Below are 21394 nucleotides of genomic sequence, written 5' to 3' on the forward strand. Positions count from 1 at the left end.
TTCCACTTTTGGGCATCACTATCTCCCTCTTTGTTTGCTTGTTAAATTGGTTGGAGGTCATGTGGAATTGCTATGGTAAAACAACCAAAAACTGATACTATTTTAGGTTACTTAATGTTGGGATTTTTAGAGAAGGTGGGGCATAGCTGGAGCCTTTGGTGTCAATTTTTTTAAAAAAGAGAGAGAAAAATTGAGATGTAGCTTTAAGTGATGTATTAATTATGTCGAGCAACTTACATTTCGAAAAAACAACTATAAGAAGGTCATAAACCTATCATTTGAAGCAACGAATTTTCGCTTCTGTTACTTTAATCCGACCTGTGTGGACCCAATTCACGTTAACATTAGTGTGTGTGCACCAAGCCAAAAACACGTATCATTTCTGAACAATCCACTATATCATTTAGAAACCTACTACATCATTCAAAAATCGACTATATCATGCAAAAAGTCATTATATCATTCGAAACAGACTATATCATGCAAATTGTACATCATTTCTAAACAATCCACTATATCATTCAAAAATCCACTATATCATTCAAAAATCCACTATATCATCTAGAAACTGCATCATTTCCGAACAACCCACTATATCATTCAAACATTCACTATATCATACAGACACTCACTATATCATGCAAACTACATTTTTCTATTTGTTAAAGCACATGTCATGGTATATATACTACACAACCTACATCTTCTTACATGTCAAAACATTAAAATTAAATCCTCTAATATATTGCATATAATTTCACTATATGTTTTCCGCTGATAAAATCCACTATATTTTATAGGAAAAATTGCATACAATAAGTTCACCTTTGGCAATCTTCCAAAATCAAGTCATTCTTTGGATTATTCAATTATTCTTATTCCTGAACAAGTCAACTTTGTACCTATATTAACTTTTAGTAGGTTGAATGCAATGTTTACCTACAACGATAGGTAATAGCAGGTTAACTTGGTCATGTGTTGAACTGTGATTGGTTTGCTTTTTAAATTTGATTTTTATTAAAATTTCTATTAAAAAACCACCACCCTCGTCTGCGATAACCCAAACAAGCACAGAACTAAAAGTCATCACAAATCGAACAAAAACTGACAGCAGCTACAGAAATGGTCGCCGAAAAATATCTTACTCGTAAGTTCCACCGGAAATCTTAACTGATATCGTCGGACACCTCCAAATTCGCTCAAACTTCCTCCATTTTCGTGCTTTTTGTAATTCATGGCGAAAGAGCAGCCCCTTTCTCTCTCTTCGCCGGAAAACCCAACATTTTATCCCCAAATTTACCCCATGAATTCTAAATCAATCTTTTCGCTTATCGACTTGAGTCTGTTCCTTGGTATCTCACAAATGCCTCTAGTTTTGGTCGCAAGCTCTGTCTATCTCCTTCTATCAGTCGCAAATCCCAACCTCCAACCATTTTTATTTACCGTTGAGTTTAACTGGTAAGTTATTTTTAAAACAACACTTTGTCAATCACTTCTTCAATTTACTATTTCGGAATTTCCCATATAATTTTGATTTGTTTCGTTTTCATGTTACAGAAATTAGTATACTTTTTTAATCTTAGTTTTATTCCTAGAGTCTAATATAAGAAGAATAGGGATTCTTCTTCTTTTTTGTGAAGTGGTTCTCTTTGTGGATTTTGATGATTGTGAAAGTAACAAAAGCACTATAACTGATGAATCTGCTGTCTTGGTATTGCATGATACTGGTAGTTATGGTGTACTGGCTAAGATAAAGTTTGATGATGGAGGAGGTGGGAAAATAACGAATGATGGTGTTGGTGATTTGGTGGTAGTGACGTTGCGGACTTGCAGTGGCCTGTTGGGATGACATCATGACAGTGTTGCTGGGAGCCTAGGATGTTAGAGGATTTTTTTTTTAGAAGTAACAAAAAACTTGTTGTTCAGGTTGTTGGTAATCTGACTCAATTAAAAGAATACACCTCTACAATCTTAAACTCAATCAAGAATAATTTAAAGTTTGACTTAATTTGGGAAGATGGCTAAAGGGTTAACTTTATTGTATGCAATTTTTCCTATTTTATATAAGCTCAATATATCTCTATAAAACTCACTATATGAAGTTAATATCAATAACAAACCTGGTGCACACTAAGTTAATGTGCATCGGGTCCATTTAAGTTAATATCTCTATAAAACTCACTATATCTCTTTACTGTTACTTTACTTTTTTGCTTTTTTTTTTGTTTCATTGCTTTTGGGGATGAAATCATGAGAATATTGAAAGCAGTTGCATCTCAGATTGACATGGACAAACTTGTACGACTCCTTCCTTTGCACCTTATTGCTGTGCTTTTGTCGTCTCAAAGAGATGAAGCCTCGTTGAGATATCTATTATCTGGACTCCGGCTATTATGTACTTTATGTGAAATAGCTTCTCGGCACTCTAAACTTGAGCAGGTTAGTAACTTTTTGGATGATATATCTCCTACTAGTATACTTCCTGTGTTTACTTTCACTTGCAAAATGGAAAGAGGGGGGGGGGGGCACAGGAACCAAGGAGAGGAGGGAGATAGAGAGAAGTAAAAAGAGACCTATGTGATCAAAAAAAAAAAAGAGAGAACTTAATGCCAAAAGTAGTGGTGTTGCAAGTAATTTGAGATTGTCATAAAAGGATAGTGTTAGCAAGTAAAAGTAAACGGAGAAAGTACTTCTTTTGATGCTTTCGGATTTTTGCTCTAAGGGGTGTTATCTAATGTTCCCAATTTTAATTAATATACAAATTCTTTATCATTTCACATCCAATGTCCTTCAGATAATTGTAATACAACATTAGATGTGTTTAATTAACAATAAAAGGTTGTCTTCACAAATTGTTTCTTGGTGTACATAATATAGGGTCTTTCTTATTTGGTGCGTTGTGTAATTAGGACCACTTTTGTATACAATAGTGCTAAGCAACTTATAGAGGCTTAAGGATAACTCTATAGGAGTTGAATATGTATTAAGAGTATTTACTTCATTTTGCCAACCCCCATTAGTATTTTATCTCATGCGACGCGTAACTTCGAATTATTTGATGTTTAAAAATAACAGTGACTATATTTAATCTGGTGTGCATGGTTTCAAAAAATAAGAATAAAGGTTAAGTTGTCCAATTTTTTTTACGTTCTTAATACCTTTTCTTGAAGTTCTTCCTACTTTGGACATTAATCTGCTCCTCAATGTTCTTATTATGTTTACTTTATTTTATTTTGGATGAACATTTTCTCTCTTTTACCCAAGATCCACCTCATGGGTCTACTTTGTTGAGTAATATATATACCTAGCTCTCTGAATAACTTTATATCTCATTCAAAAATAAAAAAGGACTTACTTTTCGCAAACTCCCACATCTGTTTTTTACAATGGTGCCACAGTGAATTTTAAACTATGGAGGGGTAAGAATTATTGACTATATTAGGTTACACTCTTTATCCTCCTGTACATGTGAGATCCATTCTACTTTTAACATATAAATGACAAGAGTTTTCAGAAGCATAATTCAAGTTGTTTATAATGGTATAAAAAATTATAATATTTCGAAATATGTATTTAGCATTAGACTAATGGATTATACAGAATACTCCAACAAAAATCTATTTTTTTTGTTTTTGTTGATATCAGTTACATTTCTTTCCTAATGACAACATTTTCCTATTCTACATCAATAATTCAATACAATGCTTTCTAGTCTATCACTTACTATATTATACAGTACTTATATTAGAGTACAGTATTTTACTGACAATAATAATATACTGCTCTATATCAATTATATACAGTGTACTTGCATTTTCATTTTAGTGATTGGGCATGCTTAGATGACGCGCATTAAGCTTTCAAGAAAGGTACATATATTACATTGTAAGATAATTCTATGTCTAGTATAGGTACAATTGTTAGATGTTAACATTGTTTTTCTAAAAACAATTTATTAATTGCATTAGACTGTGTTAACATTGCCATTTGGTGCTTTGAGGACAATGATGCCAGCCAGCCTTTTGCAGAAAGTCTCTGTCCTTGTTTTTGCAATGGGATTGAACTATTAAGTTACTAGCATCTTTTCTCAGCTTTCTTTTTAAAAACTTCCTATCTCTGAATGAAGATTTAGAGGCTGATCAATCCAAAAACAGAGTGATTCTGTCCCGTATTTATTATACTAAAACTTTAAGTTAATAAAACCTCTGGCTTATATCGATGGTAATGGTTTTCTCTATATTTTGTTACATATCAACCTTAATTGGTTTCTGGTTAATAGCATTTCCAGTTGAGCCTTATATGTGGTGCAACTTTTCTATTTGCCTGTGTTCCTTATATCTATTTTAAGTTGGTATCGAGTTCTGTTTGTGTTAACGGCTCTTTTATTTTACAGATTTTGTTCGATGATCTAAAGGTGTCAGAACAGCTTCTTGATTTGGTGTTCCATTTACTTTTGGTCTGCTGTAAACAGGTTCTCCCCTGTTATTAGTTTGGTTGATTAGATTTTATGAGAATTCTATTTTGTGGCGATATAACTACCTATGTTACCTAGACTCGGCTAGGAGTGTCGAGTTTGGGTACGGATCCGAGTGTCGGGTACGACACTTCCAATAAATCAGGACATGGGGACTCTGTCCGGATTTTGGACACGGGTACGGGTTTGGCAAAATTGATATTCTATAATATAAAATTCAATAATTAATCCGGTAATTCAGATTTTATAATTGTCTATTTGTAATATACTAATAAAATTAAGGTATTTGTTCAAAAACAAAAAGAATAACAACCTAGCCATAGGCTAAGAAGAACAAGAATGATTTAAAAAAAAAACAGAACACAAGAAGGAAAAGAGAGAGAAAAATAAAAAGTAAAAAGAAAAGAAAAAGAAGATATGTCACGTGAAAACAGAACAGAAGAAGGAAAGAAAAAGAAAAGAAAAAAGAAAAGAAAAAAGAGTCACGTGGACTCATAAAGAAAAAGGAAAAGAAAAACAAAGAGAAGGTGAAGCGTTCGAAGAGAGAGAAGAAGAGAAAAGTGAAGAAAGGCTACAACAGTAAACATACCGGCGAGTTCGAAGCTCCGGCGGCGAGTTTGAAGCTCCGGTCGTTGAGTCAAGGTGAGTTATCGCCTTTTCCTTTTCTCCTTTTCTTCTTTTCTTCTCTTCTCCTCTTCGAACTCTAGGGTTTGAGAATCTAGGGTTTAGAGCCGCCGTGTTCGAGTGAACTTTGCCTGATCCGACACGTATTTCGTACCGGTGTCGGTGTCGTGTCGTACCGACACCGGTATATGGCAAAATTTGCCGAGTACGGGTAACAGAGATAACTAGAGTAAAACTCATTAGTGTGACATCTTCTTTTCGAATTTCACATTTTGGATCATGTGTATAGCATGAACTATTGTCTACTTTCTGGTAAATTATTATGCATTCCGTGCGTTACAAGGTTTTACATTATCACATGGACTAAAGCCAAACAGACAATTTTGTTGGATGATATGCTGGCTCTTTACTGATATGGCATATACCAGGCTGGATATTACCTACAAAATCGCTCTCTGTACAACCTTTGGACGAAGGACAAGTTTTGAATGATGTGAAACTAAAGGGTAAATATAAGACTATCCTATTTGCAAAGTTAATTCAATTGGTACGAAAGTTACTGTGGGACCAAAACTACTGTCTCCGTTTCACAATAATGTTCACACTTTGGGTTGACAGTGAGATTGGAACTGGTTGTTACTTGCTACCAAATATCCGGAAGCAGAATTGTAGTAAAGAAAGAGAAAGTGTTTGGAATGGAGACAAGAACAGGCTAGTGGGATGGAAATAGAGGAGAAAGGTATCTTGAGATATAAAGTTTACGTGATATATAAGTGCGGAGTTCATTTAGGAACATCGTTAAAGGATATGTGAGTAACATAGGTGATGGCCGTTGTGCTGAGGATTGTTGTCTACTTGTCTTGGTTGACTTGGTGGCTATATGGAAGTGGTCATGGTCGTTTTATGATCGTATATGGAACTTTTGATAGTATATGATTGTTAAGCAAAAAGTATATGAAATCTAAGTGATAGTATATGGCTGTATGGAAGCTCGTGATTTTGATTATTGTGGTGGTGCCTGGTTTGTGCCAGGTGGTCAAAGGATGGTAATGGTGTAAGGATTTGATGCCTTGATGGTGGTGGTGAGGGTGGTAGTCCTGGTGTTGGGTAGGTAGTGGTTCTGGTTGCAGGGATGGTGGTGGTAGTCAGCAGCCCACTATCGTCCAATGCCCCTCTTGTTTAAGTTTGTTCAATTTTAGTTTCTAGTGGTTTTTGTTGATATTTTCTACTAACCTATCAATTTAATGTTTTGAACCACAAGAGTAATTAGTAAAATTTTCTCAAAAGAAGCCACTGAAGAATGAAGATCTGTCAATTACAACGGCGCATTAGATTTGGAATTCATTCATTGATTTATCAGCTCGAAATAATTTGATGATGCAACTGATATGTGAAACTGCTTCATCTTTTGCATGATCTAGGGAAACAGTTTTTCTGGTGGTATGCCACTTCTTTACTCGGCTCTTGTAGCTTGCAGTATGTATTTACTGACCACTTGCATCTCATCACAGTGGAGTGAACTCGCTTATGTTCTTCAAGCACACCCTAAGGTATACTTTTGTCTTACAGTTAAAAAATGATAATTTGTCTCTGCTATTCTAATTTTATGTTCTCATCCTGGCAACAGTTCTTTGCTTTCTTTCCTTTTCATTCTTGTGATAAGCTTACTGATAATTTGGAATTGTATTCTTCTGCCTGTACATCACCCCCATCCGCCCTTGTGGTTTGAAGAAGAGATGTCTAACCTATAACAGTCAGCAGCATGCAAATAATTGCTGATTAAAGACCTGGAGCATGTTTTAAAACTAGTGGTTAGCAGTTATTTCTATATATGAAGGGCTGAAAAAGTCTCTTTGACAGGTTGACATATTTTTAGATGCAGCCTTTGGAGCTGTTCGCATGAGTATCAACATCCTTCAGAACAAGCTTTCAGAAGTGGAGAATGATTTTCACTCAAAATCTAGTCTAACTGCTGAAAGAGTAGTTAATTTCTGTTGCCAGCAATGTGAGGCTTCTTTGCAGTTTCTCCAGTCATTATGCCAGAATAAGTCTTTTCGAGAACGCATCCTGAGGAATAAGGTTTCCACTATTTCTGTATTTATTATTATTATTGTTGTTGTTGTGGTTGGGGTTGAGGTTGGGGTTGGGGTTGTGGCTGTGGTGGTGGTGGTGGTGGTGGTGGCAGTGGTTGTGGTTGTGGTTGTGGTTGTGGTTGTGGTTGTGGTTGTGGTTGTGGTTGTGGTTGTGGTTGTGGTGGTGGTGGCGGTGGTTGTGGTTGTGGTTGTGGTGGTGTTTTTGTTGTTTTTCTTGTGGTTGCAGTTGTTGCTGTTGTTGTGGTGGTTGGGTGGTTCTGGGTGTTGTTATTAATACGTGCATGATTGGAAAGGATAATTACACAAAAGACAAGAAATTTTTCTTTGCGGGAAAAATTGATTCTAATAAACCGACCTTGTGACAGTCCGCTTAAAACAATCCCACCTTTTGATTAACCGAGAATAGTCTCACCTTTTGAGGTTGTCTTCTCAAAATGGTCCTTGACCTGTTATGATTGTTAGTAACCTGAATAATAAGTAAAATCTGATATGTGTCTCTGTAATTGGGCTAACCTTTTTTTTTAATTTTAACTAAAAAAATCTTCTCTCTTCCCCTTCAACAGCCCCTTTCTCTTCACTCATTCACTGCAACCATGATATCCTCTTCAGGCTGCTCTCTTCCTACGCCATCACACACATCAGCTTTCCTAGTACCCACATCTAGCCTGTTCCTCACCTCAACCTGCCTCCTCGTCTAAACAACCTAGCACCATTCGCCAGTCGCCACCCATAACTGTGAATCTGTGATGACGTTCTTGGCTGCTCTCATCAGAACACCTCTCGCACGTCTCTTTCACCATGTCTCCCTATGATGCCCAACAGCACCACATCAACCCCTTCCACTTCACTCGCCTTACCGCTTCATTGCTTCCCATCTAATATCATAGCAGTGGAGCAGTCCCCGTCACCTGCAGCACTCCACGAAGGCATGAACTACCATAGAGGGTTGCAACGAGTATACTAAGGGGGTGCAGAGGAGATTAAAAGTCCATTTGACGCACATCGAAGAAGCAACTAAAGAAAATGAATTTTGATGTTTTTATTATTTTGATCCATTTTGGTTTTATCATTTTTTCTAAGTTCTTTTCTCCAAGTTAAATCCACTGGTTTCTTTCATTTTCTTTTTGATTTAAGTTCGATTAACAAAGTTTCTTTAACTTTGCAACTTTTGGGGACATACCTATTGTAATTTGCTCTAATGGAAGTTTCATATGCTTATAATAATGCTTAATTGTCTTTGCTGATCTAGTACTCTGAAAGTTATCCAGTTTTAAATAGTGAGAGCTAGTTTCACTAATGGTGGCAATAATCCAGTTTTAAATAGTGAGAGCTAGTTTCACTAATGGTGGCAATAAGGTTGTGGCAGTGTGGGTGATGCTTGGTTTTGGTAATGGTGGTAATGAAGGGAGGTTGCTGGACTACACTGTGAGGATGGTGGTTGGTTTAATTGGTGGGAAACTGGGGGTAGAGTATAAGAAAACAAGTTACCCATTATTCAGGTTAACGGTCATAAGGACCATTTTGAGAGATACCCCTAAAGGTGGGATTATTCTTAGTTAATCAAAAGGTGGGACTATTTTAATCGGACCACCCGAAGATCGGATTATTATAACAAATTTTTCCTTTGTGTTACGTTATATTTTCATGTAAAGGGGATATTACGTTCTTTTTGCATTGCATATCAACATTAAAATTTAGCTTTGCATATTTTGATGCTTTTAGGTCTCACTCTCACCAAGAACCTGGCTCTTATGATTTGATATGAAAATATAACCCAACAACAAAAATTAACGTTATATTTTCATGTAAAGGGGATATTACGTTCTTTTTCCATTGCATATCAACATTAAAATTCAGCTTTGCATAATTTGATGCTTTTAGGTCTCACTCTCACCAAGAACCTGGCTCTTATGATTTGATATGAAAATATAACCCAACAACAAAAATTAATAGAAGGGATGGGGTGAACATGCTGCACAATTCTTATGAGAAAAACCTTCCACTATCTGGGTAAAATGACTGCTAAAGAAATGCTCTGAGGCTTACTAAGGATGAAGGAGAATTACAATGAATAGGTCTTGGTTTAAAGCTAAATGTCTTTATCTTACCTTTTCTTCCTCAGTATCATCTCTCTGTCTCCCTCTGGTCATGCTTCCTCTGTATCCGATAGATCCTTCAAGAGTTCATGGCTCTCTTTGAGAACATGAGGACCTTCAGACCGCCAGTCTATAATCCAAATATGGAGATTTTGTGTGGTTACTGGAAAAAGAAAGGAGTAAATTTTGACGGATAGTTGTGCTAGCTGCAATTGCTTATTGGATTTCTTGGATGTCTTAAGTTCGTGAAACCTCATTCTCAGGCCGGGTGTGTGTTTCCTGGACATGATTACTCATGTTGGATATGGTTACATGTCCAAATGTACGACTCGGTCATTCAGTGAAAAATTTCCATGATTTTGGCCCAAAATGATGCGTTGTAGTGTCTATGCCCATGTTGAAGTGTCAAAGATCCAACATGGGTACTTGAGGTTGAATAAAGAGTCGCTCTATGTTACCCGAACTTGGCAGGGTGGTTTGCGCACATGCTTCAACACGACACTAACACAGATATCGAATTTGGGTCAAAATACTCTTGGACACAGCTGCCTGCGCAAACAAGAGGATAAAGAAGAGAGATAGTATTCGGTCATCAAACTGACCTAATTTGACATAATGTCTCAGATGTAGGGTTTGGGAGCAACCTTGGGTTTACCAATCGATGGCAGTATTCATCAGAACATGAAGAAAAACGATGGGGATTCACTTGTTGGGGCTAAGGCGAGCTGAGCTACACGGTTGGTTCTCTAGGCGGTTATCCTCCTGTGATGGCAACAAATTATGAGAATCTCTCTCCTCCCTCATGTTGCTGGCTGGCTGCTATCCTTTCTCTTTTTTTTTCTCCCCTCTCTGTCTATCGTGTGTAACGTAATTACGTTATTTCTCTCTTCCTCTTTTGGAGTGTGTTAGGTTCTTTTTTTCTTTGGGAAAAAAATCTGCTAGGCTTTCTGTCATTGTTTGGGGTTCAGATATCATCAGATACCTGGGCCTAGCATATTAAATATGAAGCACTCTATAGCTAGCTTGTAAAGCAATAAATGAACAATTAATATTTTTTTTTAAAGAAAAAAGGCCGTATCCCCGTCCCCATATTTGTCAAGAGACCTCGTACCCCATAATTTGGGAATTTCCATATCCGACACTTCTTCAAGAGTCTAGGTAGCATAAGTCGTCTGGATAGATCTGAGAATAAAAGGAGCTTTGGATGAGTTGTTGGTTCGCTGGAGGTCTTATCAAACTTCAAAGAGAAAATTTGTCGTGTTTGGCTTCTCTTAGAGAAGAAAACCAGTAATAATTTTCATCCTGGGCAGGTTGTTAGTTTCTCTGCTAGGAATCACTAATGAATAGGTATGGAAAAATAAGAGAGACAAAATAGAGAAGTAGAAGAATTAAAACATTAGTCGGAAATGTAAGTTCTATTGATAAAAATCAGTGTGACTCTTCCAATTACAACTCCTAACCATTCGAGAGGATTACGACTCTCTAAAGATATAAGACATTTGATATATCTTTGAATGTTTTACAAACTTGCTCTCCACTCTTAATCATAGGCCCCTCATCAATTTTCCTTGTCACTCATTGTAATTTATAACTAATTCTGCGGTGAATGTTCTATTTGCTGCTCCCTTTTTTGACATTATAGTATTATACAACTTATTCTGTTCAGCACCTCCCCCCTATCCCATCCCTCTAGAGTATGTCAATAACAGGCGGGACCGTGGGAGGATCCAGAATTTTGTATTAGGTGGGACATAAGCTTAACTTGAAATATTGTTTTCTTGAAATAATATTTTTCCAATTGTACATATACCAAGGATCAATACAAAATGGAGTCAGTGTCACGGAGATATTGTTGTGAGAAGAAATCAAAAAGGGGGATGAACAAGAGAAAAAGAACTCGAAAAGGAAAGAGGAAAAACAGAAAAATAGAAAAACGAGTATTTCACTATTTTATTATCTTAAAGAATATACCAATGGGTGCATTTTCTTCACCTTATTTTCTCGAACTTATTATAATTAATTAAAATGTTTTTGAACTAATATGAGATTATGAACTTATTGAAACTTATATTATAAGATGTGAGAACTTGTGACAATTTATTGGAACCTATTTGAAATTAGTAAACCTAAAAAGATAATTTTTTAAAGGTGAAGATTGAAGATAATGCGCCCTAAATTTAATAGCATTTGAATTTACAATATCATAAAGCAATTATATAGATGAAAATTTTAGCAAATAAAATAAAATGAACACGAATACTATGTGATAATGAGAATTTAGTGAAGTTAATTGTCGAAAGTGTTGGAAGGATTAGAAGGACATATAATGTAAGAGTGGTGACTGGCGACAACTAAGAACACGCATCAAGAGAATTTGCAAGGCAAGGGATTTGAACCGCTCACACCATCAGCTGTACTAAAATCAGATGAAAGCCGTTTGCGTCGGCAATGTTTTGTGCTACATAATTGAGAATATCTACTTATTGGCAATTTCAGAGATGGGGCGGGCCAATGACCGGGTAGGCCCCCCCTTGGATCCGCCTGCCGGATTTATTTCTGTGCATCACCCGTCACCCAAATTCCCACCTTGTCCCCAGGTGGAAGTGGGGAAACGAGTAGCAACTCAGGTTAAATCACAACCACAATTTTAATTTGATGTCTTTTCTCTGTATCTGAAAACCAGTGTAGACTAATATCAAGCAACTAAATTGGAGATCCAAGGCATCCAGGGGGTTTTAGCTGATGGAATATCTGCCTTGTGGAATTAAAAAAAGAAAGGGGGATTAGAGCAAGCAAGGGTGATGCTGCTGTTGGTTGTAAAATCTAGAAAGATCAGTTATTCTTGTACCTTGTTATATTGACAAAAATCAATGTTCTTCTTGCATCATAAGTGGCATTTTTTGTGATTTTTGGCTTTGATATGAAGTGATAGTTTTGCAGTAATATTTTATTTTATTTTTGGTTCACTGTATTGTTCTGATAGAAATTACCGTATTGCTTGTCGATGTAGGAATTGTGCGGGAAGGGAGGAGTACTTCATCTTGTTCAATCCACCTTGAAGTTGAATATCTCACCATTTCTGAAGGAGCCCCTTGCAGTGGTAGCTGCTGTGTCTAGGCTAAAAGCCCGAGTTCTATCAATTGTAAGTCCAAAAAAGTGTATTATACTCCACATGGTCCTTTATAATTTGATTTTTTTATTGCATTTCAGTAATTGTGGTATGGCTTAGTAGCCTCACTGTACTGTCAAGCTTTTAGCTGAAAAGTAAGTGGCAGAAATTGGTAACCTGTGAACTTCAGAGTTGAGCAATAGTGTTTCTCTTTTGAAAGATGTTTGTATGTGTATTATGAATGCATCATGGTCTCGGAACTTGAAGACTGATGGATTATTTTCGTCGCAATCTCTAAAAGAAGTATTGGGTTTTTGCAGCTGTTGCATCTTTGTGAAGCTGAAAGTGTATCTTATCTGGATGAGGTTGCCAGCATACCAGAAAGCCTAGATCTGGCGAAGTCTGTTGCAGTTGAGGTTAGTGTTGATGGAATGGTTCTGTTAGATCGAAACTGTATTTTTTTTCCATCGCTATACCTATTTATCACTCTGTTCTTAGAGATGGCTAACTGGATCCAACCTGCTCTACTTCAATAAGAGCTTGTTTTACTATTTCTTGTGAGGTCTGGTTTCATGTTTTGAAAGAAATCAGTTATAGATACAGATTATTCACTTTCAATATGCAATATATGTGGCCTTCTTTTGGATACTCAAAAAGTTGAAATTATGTTTTTTTTTAACTTAACATGGTCTGGGTATCACCATATCTCCTTCACGACAGATAATAAATCCTTAACTGAATCGGTAGTTGAAACTCGTCAAGTAATTGACAATGATCTAAGTTGTACAGGAGTACATCTGATATAGTATTTTCCCATCAGTTAAAAATAGCCTGAGATTTGGAGATTGTTTTTTATGTTTGGGCCCGATTGATAGATTTGAAATTTCATTTGTAGCATGATAAAAGGAATATACTTTTACTAATAATGATGTCTGTAATGATGTAGGTTATTACATTGCTGAAGACCATGCTCAGCAGAGATCTTAAACTGCTGGAGAATCACTCAGGGAAAATATATCCAAGGGGGCTTTTACAACTCAATGCATTGCGATTGGCAGATATATTCTCTGATGATTCAAATTTCAGATCCTATATCACAATTTATTTCGTGAGCTCTCTTGTGCAACGTCTTATTGTTTATTACATTCTATAGTGCACTCATCGCACGGTTTATTCTCTTTCAGTCATATTAAGATGTTACATGTTACACAGTTATTTCAATAATATAGAGGCTGGCAATACTACTTGTTTCACATCTGCGATATATATATTTTTTCTTGAATATCTTGCATAACTTTGTATATATGAATTCTATATCGTGCCTTCTTTTTCACTATTTGCTTCATATTTATCATGTAATATATGCTTTTTGTTGTATTGCCATTGCAATTTTGTCCAGGCTGAAGTGTTGGCAGCTATCTTGTTAATTCCTTACCAACAATTTCTGTCTAGTTGGTGTTCATCTGATTTACCTCTGAAGGAAGTAGATGCTTCATTGGAATACGATCCATTTACTATGGCTGGATGGATCTTGGATTCATCTCCAATGCTAGATATTGTGAGTTCAAAAACATGCGAATCCAACTTTAATCCAACCAACAATGCCCAAGCTTCTTATGCCCATCAGAGAACCTCTCTATTGGTTAAAGTGATTGCTAATCTTCATTGTTTTGTGCCTAACATTTGCAAAGGTTAATTTTCAAGGCCAAATTTTTCTGTATGAATATCAAGTATTTATTTGAGCAATCATCAACTCACTGTTTTAATGGTTAACGATCTAGCCTTCATTCTAATCTGCAGAGCAGGAGAGGAACTTTTTTCTTCACAAGTTTCTTGAACGTCTGAAAATGGATTGGCAAGACCAACAGGCTGGGTTTTCATTCAGCTCTGCACCTCAAAAAGCTGTCACCATTTGCAAGAATCTCCGTAACACCCTGATCACTTCTTTCAGATTGTGAATTAGAAAGCTCTACATAATTTATGATTATTTTTGTTTGTGTAGGTTCATTGTTGGGTCATGCAGAATCCTTAATTCCCACTTTTCTTAATGAGGAAGATGTACAGTTGTTAAGGTATTTTGCATTTTCCATGCAGTGTGCTTTTAGTCTATAATATTTGTCACTGTTACATTCTCGATTATGCAAAAAAATCAAACTCATGTTCATTGCAGAGTATTGGCATCCATCTGAATACTCTTAATCATGGTGATTCTCTTGTTATAGCTGTAGTTTTGGAGAGTGATTGCATCATTATCAACAAGAGTAAGGTTACATATGCTGAAGGGTTGTCTTGGTGCTTTTTTAAAGCCCTTAAGGCCCTAAAAAGGATCAGGGCAATACTGTGCTTAGTTTAGGAAGTGGGAAAAGAAATAGTAAAAAAACTAATACTTTCATCTCTATTATGTTTTTCATATTCTTAAGTCATGGTTGTTTGAACAATGCATTTGAGAATCATGGAGAAGTTAGGAATTTGGTTGTATCTATGTTAATGGTAAGTGGAGGTCATTAGACATTGCACAACAATCTTATTAACCATTATCTAACTAAAGTGCACAAGGTGCCACCCTTAGCACATTGCTTAGTACATAGATATAGCACTTCCCATGAGGTTCAAATGAGGTGATGAGGTGCACAAAGCCAAATGATGCGCCACTAGTCTATATTATTTTGTTCTTGATTCCAGTCATACTCCAGCTATGCTCCATCTTTCAACGTGCTCTCTGCATCTGTCTATTTTCCCCACTCTCTACCCTTAGCCTTTCTACTTGGCTCTATCAAGCTCTTTCTTCCCCCCTTCCTATATTAACTTTGACCTTGCGGTTTATCCTTTAGTTCTATCTATGCTTTCTTCCCTTCCTCCATCCTTTATCTTTTTTAGGATAACAATTTTGGAAGGAGGAGCATGAAGTGTAAGGAGAAATTTTCAGATATTTTTAAGTTCTTTAAGTAATATGATTTTGGAAGGCTATTCTAGAATCTTAATTGAAAGTTGGATTCTTTTAGTGTTTATGATGGTGTAATTCAAATAGGACAACTTAAAATACTCTAAACTTAAAAGTAACAATGGATATGGAGTTATTAATTCCTACCCAAGGATTAACAACAACTAGGGTTGTAGAAGTTCAACTAATCCAAGTTGAAATTCAAACAAGGGCTTGCATTCACTGCTTAGACTTTGGATTCACTCCGAAACCTTTAATATACAAGGAATAGGTTAAACTTAATCATACCCTAACCTTTACATGGTTAGGTGCCTTTATTTAGCAAGAAAACCTTGCTCCCCAAGTACATCAAAACCGACGGCCCCTTAGTAGTAAATAAGGAAAGTATTCTCCCTTAATTTTAGCCTAGAATCTAGCTAGAACTTAAGAAAAAAGCTTAAGGAAATATGAGAAATCTTTTCTTAAATACAACCAAACCACACGACTACAAAGGTTCCCTTTGCACGCCACTTCACACTTCAAACTTAAGGAAACTTTCCTAAATTACAACTCATGATGACTAGGCCTTTAATGAACCAAAACTATCTAACATTTTCGGATCTTATTACAACTGAAAACCATATTTTTAGTCATATGTAAAACCTTTACTTTAGGAGTAAAGTAAAACCATGTAACGACCTAAGAAAGCATTTAAAGATAGCTTAGTGGAGTCATCCATGCACGCATCATACTCCCCCTCTTCAAAAGAACTTGTTCTCAAGTTTGATCAGCAAAGCAAGGCACCAAGTTATATGAAGGAAATGTAGCACACACTCCATCCCCCAAAAGCACCTTGTATGTCTCATAACCAATCCGTTCAACAATATCAAACGACCCTTCATCAAGTGGCTCAGCATGTTTATGACTAACATGGAGTTTTTGTGCTGAAAGTGAGAGTCACACCTTGTCACCAACATCAAATGTAGTACCCTTCCTCATTTGCAGCACATGATCTCGTCTTTCCCCTTTGTAGCAGCCGTTTCTAACACTTCATGATGGCAAGAGCTTAGGCACACATGAGCACCTTCTTTTTTCTCTAACCCTCACTGTCGTTTAGTTGTTAGAGGTCGTTTAGTTGTTAGAGGTTCCAGCATTAGTCGCTTCGTTCCCATCAAAACAGAATACTCATTTGTTTTAGCCGTTGTGAAGGACATGTCTATCACTTTGCCATGGTCTACCAAGCAATAACGACCAAGCCGTCATAGATAGTGCATCACACCAAATCTCGTCATGATAATAACCAACTTTGTAGCTAACCAAAGCTTTTTTTCGCACCCGTAATCCTCTTTCTTCATTCAACCAGGTCAACTTGTATGCATTAGGATGTTTTCTTTTCGGTAATTGCAAAGCATCCACCATAGTCAAAGAGCAAGCGTTAGTACATGAACCACTATCAATTACAAAAGGGCAAACCTGATTTTTAATCATGTAATTCAAATGAAAGAGATTGTTTCTTTGAACATCTCCTTGCTCTTCATAAGGTTCCGCAAGCAAAGATCTTCTTAAAACAATTTGCGTTTTCTGGTCTACACTTAGCTTGATTACTCCAGAATTCGGCACTAGTCATATCAAGCACTTGTGTTTGTTGCGCCACCTCTTGTTCTTCCTCTTCTATTTCGTTCTTTTCATGGAGCAAAAAGTTTTAGCACTCATCTCTTGTTATCAAGACACGATTTGGACAATTTCAAGCAACGTGTCCTAACTCTTGGCACTTGTAACACACCACTTTCTTAAGAGGAGTTTCCTTAGACCCACCAGCAAGTAACTTACCTCTCAAAACATCCACAACTTCTTGTGTAGTTGTTTTTGAACAATCACCTTCCTTAGATGTAATAGGATTTTCAGTTTTGGATTTTATGATCTTAAACCCTCCAAAGCGATAACCTTTGTGCTGTTTTTCCATCTTACATGCTAATGAACATACTTCATCAAAAGTGGTTAAGGGTTGAAGTTCCACAAAATTACGCAAGTTTTTAGTTAAACCAAGTACAAATTTAGCAATCTTTTGTTCTTCTTGATCCCGACAATCACAAGCAATATAAAGTCGTTCAAATTCTTTAATATACTTCTCAAACACTCATAGACCCTTAAGTTAAAGAATTCAGTTTTAAGAACAAGTCTTTTTTATGTGTTATTGGCACAAATTGTTTCTTTAACTTAGCTTTCAATCCGGTCCAAGTTTCAAGGTGGTTTACCTTCAGTTTCACGCCTCGATTGAAGTGATTCAAACCAAAGAGAAGCATACCTTGTAAGCTTAAGCGTGGCATAGGATAAACGTGTGTGATCTTCAAGTTGTTTGTGTTCAAACAAACGTTCCATTCTTCTTTCCCAATCCAAGTATGTTCCGCATCTTCATCACCATCAAAGAATGGTAGATCCGAAAGTTTCAATTCTTCTTCTCTCCTTAGGTTATTCACACTAGAATTAGAAGTAGTAGGTCGAGTGCTTCTCCGTTCATGCATTTCACGCCTCAATTCAAGCATGTTTGCATTGGTAACAGTTAGCATCTCCATGAGATTCGCAAGTTGTTTTGCTAGGGCTTTAACCACATCCATGTCTTGCGGCATGTTTAAGGATGTATAGACTTCCTTTTGAGTTATCCCAGCAGCCACACCAATTTGATATGATTTTGCAAGGCTATTTTAGACTCTTGATTGAAAGTTGGATTCTTTTAGGGTTTATGATGGTGTAATTCGAATAGGACAACTTAAAATACTCTAAACCAAAAAGTAACAATGGATATGGAGTTCTTAATTCCTAACCAAGGATTAACAACAACTAGGGTTGTAGAAGTTCAACTAATCCAAGTTGAAATTCAAACAAAGGTTTGCATTCACTGCTTAGACTTTGGATTCACTCCGAAAACTTTAATTCGCTAGGAATAGGATAAACTCAATCATACGCTAACCTTTACATGGTTAGGTGCCTTTATTTATAGGAGAAGAAGCGAGAAAACCTTGCTCCCCAAGTACATCAAAACCCACGGCCCCTTAGTAGTAAATAAAGAAAGTATTCTCTCTTAATTCTAGCCTAGAATCTAGCTAGAACTTAAGGAAACTAAAGCTTAAGGAAATATGGCAAATCTTTCCTTAAATACACCAAACCACATGGCTACAAGGGTTCCCCTTGCACGCCACTTCACACTTCAAACTTAAGGAAACTTTCCTAAATTACAACTCATGACGACTAGGCCTTTAATGAACCGAAGCAATCTAACATTTTCGGATCTTATTACAATTGAAAAGCATATTTTTAGTCACATGTAAAACCTTTACTTTAGGAGTAAAGGAAAATCATGTAACGACCTAAGAAATCATTTAAAGATAGCTTGGTGGAGTTATCCATGCACGCATCATTAAGATTGATCAATTAGAAAGGGAAGGATAATGAATCCCCCCCTCCCCCCTCCCCCCCAAAAAAGAAAGAAAATCACTTCCCTTTTCTTCCTCAACCTATTTCCTACTTGTATTGAATTCCCAAAAGGAGATTGCTCTCTCATCCTCTTCCCTTTCCTCTGAGTCCCTCATGTGAGTATATGATTAGTTCATTATTCCTTCTTTTGTATCATTGCCTTTCATTCTAAGTTCCAACAGCCATTGCTGCCTCAGCATGACTCATATTAAAGATCGTTTGTCGTGCTATTTATTTAATTAAAATTATAATTGCACTAAGGAGGTTGCTGGACTCATGGGATAAAATCAGACATTTGGCTAAAGGAAGAGCATCCTCATGGTTGAGGTTTTGTGAAAAGGACAAGCATTGTCTGTTTTTCAGTGATGGGACATGGGAATTGTTGAAAGAAATTTTTCTGGAGGACCATAAAGTTTTATAAGTCGGCTGCAGCTGCTGTCCTGGAAAGGAACTAGCTAGGTAGGAGGACTGCTTAAGCAATTTTATTAGGATTTGAAGTCAGTGCACAAGCTTGAAAATGTGGAGTGAATTCATTAGCGAGAGGCATTAAAGGTATGTTGGAGTCTTGTATTCGTTGCATGGAAGAATAACTCGGGGCATGTGAATTACGATCAGTCTGATCACAAAGAAGATCGCTGCTTGGATGGAAATTTTCATGCAGCATGATGAGGATTATTCTGAAATTGGTTCCAGACTTCCAGTGCTTGACAAAGTTTTATGCGTTTTGGCGGCCCCAAACAATATTCTAAAGATCACTTAGATCTAAGAAAGCTTATAAGTTATAAGCCACCAAAAAAGTGTTCCATCTTAAAAAGTGTCGCAATGGTAGATCAAAATAACTCAAAGAAATTATGAAATGTGCCCCTTCAGTTTCAAGTTCAATTAGCTATTGGAGGGTATGAATAATAATTTTACCATGTCTGTAGGACATTGTGGATGATGGAAACTATATGAGCAGAAACATTGAAGTCACTGCAGAAGTACTAAAATTTGAGGATTAAATTTAGCGAAAGTAACTCTGTAATGAACTGCAAATCTGGGGCAGCTAATCTAAGGGAAGAAGATGATATTCATTAATACAAGTGGAAAATTACAGAGAATAAAGATAGTTGCCAGGTATTCGAGTGACTTGGACACACGTCCAAAGCCAACCACTAAAATAAACTCTCAATAATTTTCTTCATGCCATTTCCTCTCACTAATCCCCTATATTTATAGAACTAATTCACTTGCTTTCTCTCTAATTATTTGTATTTACCATATTACCCCTCCCCTATACCCAATCCATAAATTCTTGGGTGTTTATGATATCACCTCATTGATTTGAATTTGTTTATTTGAAGTCGAGTGATTATCTTGCATTTGGTTGGACAGAAACATTTTCAATGAAATATATTTTTTGAAAAGATATTTTCCAAAGGAAAATATAACTGTAGCTTATCCGTTTGGTTCCTTGCATGAAAAGTTAGGGAGAAAAGGAAGAATGTAATAGAATAGAGGATAAAGGATTTGGTTTGATTTGGTTTCCAATCCTAACCAATTGTGGTTTACAGTTTAGTTGAGGTTTTATTCTTTTGAAAAATTTAAGACTGTGAACCCCACCATAAAGCGTAATTCAAAATGGTTTATGGTTCAAACTGCAATCTTAATTAAACCATTTTTTTTTTTTTTTTTTTGCATATTTTATGGTTCAAACTGAATAACAATTCACAAAGGTCAAAAAACAACTCCAGGTTTAATTGATATTCCTAATTTCATACCTCATTTTGAAATTGCCGGCTACCTAGAGTGTTGCTCTGTTGCACTTCCTGGACCCTCAACTCAGTAGAAAGTCATTCCAATTATTAACTACAAGGCACCAATTCTGGCCATAGCCAATATGTTGAGCTTTGTAATTTTTTTTCTTGGTTTTGTTGTTGGCAGTGGGTCTGCCTGCTGTGCTTGTGTGAGTTTGGGTGGAATATAGTAGCAGTTGCTACTTCACTTTAAAACATGGAAAACATTTCGGTAATGGTGGACAGCTTGTATAATTATTTAGATACATTATCATTTGTCAGATTAGTTTTCCCTTACTGTAGTGAAATTTAGTCACTTTTTATTATGTTGAATTTTTATTTGGAATTGTACAGCTAGATACACACCTATAGTATTATATATTCAAATACACTACAGCTATTTTATTAATTCTGCCTGATTTGTGTTTCAGATGTCATGTAATATCAAAGAATAAATAACCTTTAGTTGGAGATTCAAAATAAGCCTTTTTGGTTTTGCATTTTACTTGTCATTAGCGAAAAGAATTAAGTTCATATTGTGGTTATACTGCATTGCACCAAACTGTTCTTTGCGGCGTGGTTTGTCTCATCATATGGGGGGAGTTTGGTTAGAGAAAATGATTTGCTTTGGGTACCAAAACGCACCAAACTGGACTGCCATCAGCCCTAACTACTAAAAGACAATAGTTTCAAAGAATAGTCTTGCATAATGAAGACAAGTCTGGAGGGGTCTTGCTCTAGATTGGCTCTTCAGGGTTAACAATTATATAGTGTAGAAGGATTTGTGTCTTGTTTCCGATCCTCTATTTCCAAAGAAGTCTTTGNGCTCTTC

At 36.3% G+C, this 21394-nt stretch overlaps 1 protein-coding gene across 6 annotated transcripts in view; it reads left to right on the forward strand.

The window, feature by feature from the left end:
• LOC104909017 (nodulin homeobox) overlaps positions 1-21339 on the forward strand; it is a 28206-nt gene extending 6867 nt beyond the window's left edge. The window contains exons 4-14 of one of the 6 annotated variants that reach the window (XM_057396196.1): positions 2281-2439; positions 4394-4471; positions 6520-6648; positions 6959-7177; positions 12298-12429; positions 12717-12812; positions 13343-13504; positions 13877-14087; positions 14197-14322; positions 14399-14468; positions 20711-21335. In XM_057396196.1, coding sequence (XP_057252179.1) covers positions 2281-2439; positions 4394-4471; positions 6520-6648; positions 6959-7177; positions 12298-12429; positions 12717-12812; positions 13343-13504; positions 13877-14087; positions 14197-14322; positions 14399-14468; positions 20711-20753 — 1425 coding nt within the window. In that variant the 3' untranslated portion in view covers positions 20754-21335. Of the gene's footprint in view, positions 1-2269; positions 2440-4393; positions 4472-6519; positions 6649-6958; positions 7178-12297; positions 12430-12716; positions 12813-13342; positions 13505-13795; positions 14088-14196; positions 14323-14398; positions 14469-20710 lie in introns of all 6 variants that reach the window. The other 5 variants (XM_057396195.1, XM_057396194.1, XM_057396197.1 and 2 more) reach the window with 5 other exon arrangements.
• The last annotated feature ends 55 nt before the right edge of the window (positions 21340-21394 follow it).

This window comes from Beta vulgaris, chromosome 7 (assembly GCF_026745355.1).
Source record: "Beta vulgaris subsp. vulgaris cultivar EL10 chromosome 7, EL10.2, whole genome shotgun sequence".
Classification (NCBI taxonomy): domain Eukaryota; kingdom Viridiplantae; phylum Streptophyta; class Magnoliopsida; order Caryophyllales; family Amaranthaceae; genus Beta; species Beta vulgaris.